Below are 8,834 nucleotides of genomic sequence, written 5' to 3' on the forward strand. Positions count from 1 at the left end.
TATATATATATATATACACACACACATACACACATCAGTATAAACGATAAGAAACATGCACCAGTTTTAATGCACTTCAAGAGGCTCAACAGTGTTCTTAAGGTTGATATATATAAATATATAATGTATTATTATTATTAACGAAAAAAATATTTAGACAAAATCTTAATTATATTTCTTTCCATCATAAAAAGTGAGTGTAAGAGTAATACTTTAGATACTACACATACACTAATCACCACATTCATAAAGTCAGGTATTATCCATGAGATAAAGTCATACACAAATAAAAACATTTTAAATAAAGTTGAGGGTTACTATAAGGTTTTATTTTCTCCGTTACAGTAACTTATGCTACTTGTTTGTATAAATGTTTTTTTCAAACAGATTCATGCTAGATTTTGAAATCTGCTTCTTCCTCAAATCTTTCCATAAGACCTGGTCAAAGAGCACTTCTCATGACCTGGTACATTCAAACTTTACTTGAGCAACTTTATTGTTGATGTATGGTAATAAATTTGGTAGTTTATAATTCAAATGTTTATGTTATCCAAGTTTTAACTTCTTACTTTCAAAACAAGATACTTAAAATATCTCAAACTTCATTTTTCTATAATACATTAAGTGTCTGTGCTCTGATTTTTCCCACTTAAGAATTTTCAAACTTCTAAAATAGACTATTGCAGTTTACAAACAATTAGAAACATAAACTATACATAATTACAAGTAAAACTGTTTGCTAATTAACCTTATGTGGCTGATGGATGTTTTTATTTCCAATAGAATGAGTGGATTATTGTCTACATAAACATTACAATTCTACATTCAGTTTTCCTGCCATTATCCTTTAGCTGACAAGAATTACTTGGTTTGTGTAGCTCAGATTTAATGCTCTTAATAGTAATTGAATTTTTTTTTACCTATTTATAGCTTACTTAAAAAGCTGAATAAATTACAGTAGTTTTGGGACATTCTCTTCTAGTGCTTAATATATTTTGTGTCTTCTTAAGTGTATATTTTAAAGCTACATGAATCTTTTGGACACCCAAATTTGTGTAACTCAATGAGGCTTAGGGGGAAACAAATATCTTTACTTGAGTTCAAACAGCTCGAGTACCCTGAGAACTAGAAATTCTTGTTTTTTTTATATGTTTTTTAATCCATTATTATATATTGTTTAACAAAAGTAACTGAAATGTAAAAACTATCAACTTCTCAGCTGAGCCTAACAAAAAACTTTGGTAAAATAAAACATCTAAAATTACACTAGCTCGAGTGCTGATGTGAAATATTAAAATAGATCACACGCTATTTACATTAGTTCTACAGGAAACAGCTAGTGGGATCTCACTGTGATAAATTGCTTTTGAGGCAGGGATTACTGCTCCGTTGGTACAAAGAACAACTATAAAACCACAAAATTAAAAAAACGTGTGAAAAAGGTTAACAATTTAAACTGTTAAAATAAATAATATAAAACATTATGATCAATACTGCAGTCAGTTCAGAGGAAAAAAATGATATTATTCATTTTATTTCATATTTTTCATATTTGCATTTCACTGTACATGGACAATTACTTTACAATTAGCGCTAGGGTAGAGAAAATAACAGATACAATATAAAGTTTGACCTAAAACAAACAAACTGATATTTATTTGAGGTTCTAGAGGTTAATTCACATGAAATATGCAAATTATAAAATGAAAAGAAGTAGTTATATTCCTAGCAAGCAAATTACCTTTCAGTTGGACTGACTCCTTAAAGCTTCATTAATTCACAGGTAAACTCTTAGTACAAATATTTTATTAAAATATCCCTTTTTGTGTGTGTGTGTGTGTGTGTGTGTGTACAAACTTGATATTTACTAAAAGCCTGCCATATTTTTGAATTGACTAACTGTATTTTCACAAGTATAGATTCACAGTTCCAAGGTTGATTAATCAACCAATTTAATTCTGATAGGGTTAAGTAACCCATTATTAATTCAGTTAAAGCAAAAAAACTCTTCCAATTTTTAAATACCTGGTTTTCCACCCCAAATGCTATCTTTTTCTCTTGGTCCTAGAAGTTGAAACACAGGAAATGTCAACTGTGTTTTCCAGTTTTCCACTGAATTTTCCACTTCTTTTTCCAGATTCCTAGGTGTTGCTTTCAGTCTTATCTTCAAAAAGATTTTAATACTCAGAAAAATTGTCATTACATTATAAAACCTGAAAACACAACTTTCTTTGCCTGACTATCAGCATCTCTCATAGTATTTGCATGTAAAAAATAAATGTTTCCTCTAAAATATATAAAAAATGCTTATAGTAGATACATTTAAGCCTAAATAAAACATAGGCAAAAATGACAAAAAGAGGTAGAAATTAAAATACACTTTTTTACACATTTGAAAGTTTTTATATATGTCAAACAACCAAATATGTACATCAATGTACATATGTTACTATATGAAAACAGCAACCTAAGATATAAGATTCACATAAAAAGTTTTCCAACAGACAATCATCATTATCTGTACATCCATCCAAATACATCTTTGTTTGTTGTTAAACACAAAGCCACATACGACAGACAATCTGTGTTCTCTCCACCACAGGTATTAAAACCAAATTTTTAGTGTTATAAGCCATCAGACCTGCTGCTGGGAGGGGAGGTCAGACACATTTATTGAAAGAGTAGAATGTAGAAGTGTCACTAAGTTATAGATTAGCAGAATAGTCTTATTTTGACCTTGCGGGATGTAGCATTCCCAAGAGTCCATGCATACAAGGCCAAATACCCCAAACAAAATTTATCTTTAGCTATTATGAATACTATTCTCAGAATACAATTTTATTTTCCATTAATTTTATGAGAAACTACATTACTTGCTACAAAACGTTAGCCTAATGGGGTAAAGGTAAAACACAAATTGATAAGTATATAGATTTGACTTTGCTTAGCTGATGAGAAAAAGATATGGCCCATTTCCAAATAGGTCTAGTTATGCTACCATATACCAGTGTCCTAAATGTGCGATTCTGAACATTCATCACAGCTAAGAAAGAGTAAGATGATAGCCAATAGTTTTCTATGCTATCAGGAATGCAAGTGGCTGCAAAACTGCACACGTGAATTCAAACCTGTCCTCTACAAATGCTATATTGATGACACTTTCTTGCTGTTTCGACAATCAAACCACGTTTCCAAGTTCCTTTTTTACCTTAATTCCCAACACCCCAATATCAAGTTCACATCGAACTCAAGGAAAATGATTCTTTACCGTTCCTAGATGTCAGGATTACCAAAGTAGGTAAACACTTTTCTACCTCTGTTTATCATAAAACTCTTACTGGCCTCTACACCAATTTCAGTAGTTTTGTCCCCAACTTCTTCAAACATAATCTGGTTATATCACTGTTAAACAGAATTTTTAATATTTATTCTAATTTATTTTACACGAAAAAATTACCCTTGTACATAAACACGTTAAATAATGGCTGTCCGACTGATTTTCTAATGAAAATTACATGCAGTTTGCTAAACAACAAATTCCAAACACCAGCCAATGTACACACCATCCCCAAATTTTCCTTCATTATCTCCCTTCCTTTTATGGGTTCGCAATCCCTACCAATTAAAAAAAACAACTATCATCCTTAATAAAAAAACTTCTTTCCTCAAATTCAGCTTAGAATAATATACAGACCTAGCCTCCGCATTAAACACTTATTTCAGTACAAAGATCAAGTACTTAAACTTCTACGTTCATGGCTTGTGTATAAATATATGTGTAGCGACTGTAAGGTCACATACATTGGCAAAATGAAATGCCACTTAAAAACTAGAGTCTGTGAACATTTAGGAGTATCTAACGGAACCAAACATCCACTACTTAAACTCAGCCACTCATCAATTCGTTCACATTCTGAAATCACTAGTCACAATATTTCATTTAACAATTTTTCTATCATCGCCACAGGATCTTCAGACCTTGACCTCTACATTAAAGAAAGTCTACTCATAGCTAAAGACTGCCCGACCCTCAACAACTCACAAAACTCTTTTGATATAAAATTGTTCTAAATTTTCACTCTAACTTAGTTGTTGTGTAACATATATAAACATTGTTTCATCCGTCCATTTACCGCTTTTCTTAATAACTAAGTAAACTAATGATTATGTTATTATATTATATTTAACCATCTTTGTAACACAATTTTCAGATTTCGTTGAAGATGGAATAAGTCATTCTGAAACGTTTCAACCTTGGAAATAAAATATTTTATGTTTTGTCAAACATTTTCATCTTCATTATTAACATGTTTAGCTGCCTGACAGAGCAAGTTTTCAAAACATGCTTACCCACCCAGAAATTAAACTCACCTTCAATGATCATGTTTCTCCATGAGTGTCACCATTTTGTTTTGTAAAATGCCTGCTACGAGCTTGACTAAGAGATGTTAAACTGTTATACAGTTGTTACTGTAGGAGACAGGGGTGACATCTGAATATACTCAAGTCCAGGTAAGTGTGGAAATCTGTTATTTTAAGTTTTATACAGTTAAGCAGATTTATTGTTTATATTGTTTTGAATCATTCATCAAATGAGTGATATGTTAGTGACTTAAAATTACTGATACAATATAGGATTACATACCACAATATGTAGTACCAATAATACTTTTTCTTATTATGACACAGAGATCGCTGGTAAGTAAGGCAAGTTAGTGGTTTTGTTCTAAACACTAAATTAAGCTATTTTTCTAAACAAAATATATCAAACCTTACTGTTTTTGAAATAGTATACATAAACTCTGATTTACACTATTAATTCTTTGTTTTTGCTGTGAAGTATAACATTGCAGTTGCCAAAAATGTCGATCATTGTTAACTCGGATATTTATTCATTACCTTTCTTGTCTGTTACAGCTATGTTCTTTGAAGCTGTTTTGTTTAGGTAGATGTTATACATCATGCATGTGCACTGTAAAAACATTTACCATGCTTTGAGGACTTTTTTCTAGAAGTTGGTTCTCTGCTCTGTCACTATTCTAAGTATCAATGTGTACATGAAATAGTATTTGTTGGTTGACATAAATCAGAAGGATCCTGAGTCAGTTTTAACTTATTACAGAATGTACTTCAAAATAAATTAATCAAAATGTGATTTACCCAAACTAACAAAAGTATTTAGTTAAAACTCTTCCTTCACCAAGTTTGGCAACTTACAAACAATGTTTCATAAACACGTATAATTCACCTAACTATATTTAGATTTATGCATTTACAGAAACAGTTCGTCATCAATCAGTGTCCAAATGCGACACATCTGAAAACCACTATCGTAACCTGATAATTCTAATAAATGAGCCAGCATATATCACCACCTTGATCTTAATAAAAGAAACATTTCCCACCAAAAATAATTATCAGTTTTTAAACCTTAAATGCTAAAAGTTTCCTTATTATAAAGAATTAACACATGCTCATATGAATGGTCTGCTTTTTGAGGATCATTTACGATTATAAACATTATCACAGATGGGATATACAAATTTCATAACTATCAACATTATCACATATGTGATGCACAAAGTTCATGACTATCAACATTATCACACAAGGGATATACAGAGTTCATGACTATCAACATTATCACATACGTGATGTACAAAGTTCATGACTATCAACATTATCACACAAGGGATATACAAAGTTCATGACTATCAACATTATCACACAAGGGATATACAAAGTTCATGACTATCAACAAAAAATTATTCAGATTTTGTAAAATTTGTAATAAATTACAATAATTCATTATTAATGTAGAAATATTGATGCAAAAATTAATATTCAATGGATTTAATAAAGAAACTCTAAATAAAATTATTAACATAATTTGTGATAAATATAAATACGTGTTAAATAAATACAAAGAAGTAAAAATCAAGGAGTTTTTGCTGAAAGTTTCTGATAAGTATTTTTAGTTTTTAATAAGGTCATTTAAACAACTTGGCACTACTTTTATGCAGATGAACACCTTATCAAATATAAAGGTTTGTGTAAAGTCTGAATATTGGTAGTTAAAGTGAACTTACTTACCCCCCAAGTGAAAGTACCTTATTTCATTTTTCTTTTACCTTAAAGAATAATCACCTTCCCACAACTGTCTACAGGCAGTGAAGGGTGATATAGATGTGGGTTTACTTTGGAGAGCAATCACCTTCCTAAAACTGTCTGCAGGCAATGAAGGATGATATAGATGTGAGTTTAGTTTGGAGAACAGTCACCTTCCCACAACTGTCTGCAGGCAGTGAAGAGTGTGGGCTTGAGCACCCACATCTCGCTCTCCTAACTTGAATTTCTTTTGATGATTTACTTGATTTTCATATTAATTTCTTCATGTGAGACTGGCAAATGGATGTTAAGACTTATAGATGGTGTATCCCCACTGCAATGCGAGTCTTACTTCCGCAGTCACCTCCAAAACCCAGGGCATATTTTATATCCCACATTATACCCTGGGGATTATTTTAATTCATGCAGCATCATAAACTTAATAATTAGGCTTGTTTTGTTCATTGAATTATCTGTGCCTCACTTAACCTCCATTACCCCAAATAATTGAGAGTTCACTGTATATGAAAATAATCCCATTCCTTCAAGTGTGACTTAACTGACATCAATATATTTTCACACAAGCTCCAAAGTTCCTTCAAGATAAAAGCAACTGATATAACAGTCCTGAGCAAGTTGTATACATATATATACCTCACAACTAATGAAATATAAATAACCTTAGTATTATAAGTGTTATATTATTCAAGTGGTATCTTTATTAGATTCTTAACACTCATGTAAAAGTACATTACATACACCAAATGTCATTTGAAGCAGCTGCCTAGAGGTCTAGGTCAATAGCTAAGTATATACCTAGGAAACAATTATCATCAGCACATTTGTCTTGAAGTTGTAAACGTTCTAAATTTATAGGGATGTTTAGCTATAATTATTTAATATATTTAATCAAATAATACCTACTGATACCACCACTTTTCAAGCATTTCATAAGATGCAAGTGAGTAACAATGATTTCTTAGTAGCATTGTATTACCTTATAACTGATTTTCTTGGAAAAACTAGAAGCTCCTTCTTTTTCTTCAGTAAATATAACTCCACCAAGTACACTTGCTTCATTGTTTAGATAAAAATCCAAAAGTTCTGGCTCAGATGAGAAAGCTGTAATATATCATTGAAATAAATAATTATAAAAAATTGAAACTGTAACAGAATATATAATGAAATGTTCTCACTAAAAGAATGAAAAAAAAGTGAGCCATGTGATAGCTAGTTTACTTGACCTATCAATATCATGATTTCACCTTCTATTTCTCCAACCCTAGTAACGGTCCACAAATGTTACAAAATAATGTATGTCATCAAATCACACTAAATGGAATTCTCAACATTTTGTTTTTTTAGATCTGACAGGGAAATAAATGATGAAAGAAAATTACATTCACTCAAGGGAAAGCTATCAATAATATTACATTCTCTCATGTAAAGTTGTATTTCCCAATGAATTGTTTTTTATTTAATCCATGCAATATATTCATTTTCATTGGTCATAACTAAAGGAATACAGATGGTCCATGCATTCCCGATCGAGAAAGCCAACTAAACTAACTGTACTAAGCAATAGGTTTATATAAATAGTTACGAAAACAAAAAAACCCATATCTATGTTAACATATCATCAATTTGAAACAGGTCATAAAATACTTTATGATAAAATTTGTCTCTTACACCAATCCAAAACTAAGAAAAAAATAGTTTGTTTAGAAACTACAGAAATCATCAAAGCAAATGATCTATCACTAAACCGTGATAATGGCTCTAGCAACATCAGCCATATTTGGCAAGGTCTATTCACTATTCATACAATTGACCTTTACCTGTATCTTGTCATCTAATAACATTATTTCCATTACATTTAATCTCTGTGTCTTTTGTCTTTCTAACGATATATATATAAACCCTGTATTGCTTAGTACAGATCATACCTGAATAAGATAGACCAGTGCTCTCTTGAAACGTGTAGTACATTCCACCATCAATAAAACACTTCATTAAACTTGCAAGTTGTTGTTTGTCTATCTATTATTAAGTGCAATTATACCATATTTGCAAAAATAAGTTTATATTTAAAGGTTAACTAGACCACCGTGACCCGTTGAGTCACCCACTATTCAGAGGTTATGAAAAATTCAATTTCATTTCAATATTGCACCGAAATGAAGGTTTATTTTGAGATAATTTAATTAAAGATTTCAATCCATTCATGTTATTCACAATTCAAGAAAAGATATTTGATTGTTGGAGTAAAATGAAAGACCATTTCATTTTTCAAAAAAGTGAAGTAAGAAGTTTCGTAAAGAGCACGAACGGTAGTGTGAGGTAAAATTAATCATGCTAGAAATTTTCATAAAATTGACCCGAAATTATTTCATATCACACGGTCTCTAATATACACCATAGTAACAGTTGGATAATGTCATTATTTCTTATCACACTGTCTCTAATATACACCATAGTAACAATTGGATAATGTCATTATTTCTTATCACACTGTCTCTAATATACACTATAGTAACAGTTGGGCCCATTGGGTCACCCACTATTCAGAGGTTATGAAGAATTCAAGCTAATTTCAATATTTAAAGAAACTTGTTTTATTCTGTTTCTATTCTCATTTCATTACAAATATGGCACTATTGCGTGCTGTTTTTGCTGTATTTAATTACAGACAAGCAGGCAAACAAACAATCTCAGAGTTTTAGTAA

The 8,834-nt window shown here is 30.8% G+C and overlaps 1 protein-coding gene across 1 annotated transcript in view; it reads right to left on the bottom strand.

The window, feature by feature from the left end:
- LOC106469275 (ATP-binding cassette sub-family A member 3-like) overlaps positions 1–8,834 on the bottom strand; it is a 72,732-nt gene that overhangs the window by 50,640 nt on the left and 13,258 nt on the right. The window contains exons 3-4 of the mRNA XM_022397748.1: positions 7,106–7,230; positions 2,026–2,164 (exon numbers count right to left, since the gene is read on the bottom strand). Coding sequence (XP_022253456.1) covers positions 2,026–2,164; positions 7,106–7,230 — 264 coding nt within the window. The remainder of the gene's footprint in view (positions 1–2,025; positions 2,165–7,105; positions 7,231–8,834) is intronic.

This window comes from Limulus polyphemus, unplaced genomic scaffold (genome assembly GCF_000517525.1).
Source record: "Limulus polyphemus unplaced genomic scaffold, Limulus_polyphemus-2.1.2 Scaffold3390, whole genome shotgun sequence".
NCBI lineage: Eukaryota > Metazoa > Arthropoda > Merostomata > Xiphosura > Limulidae > Limulus > Limulus polyphemus.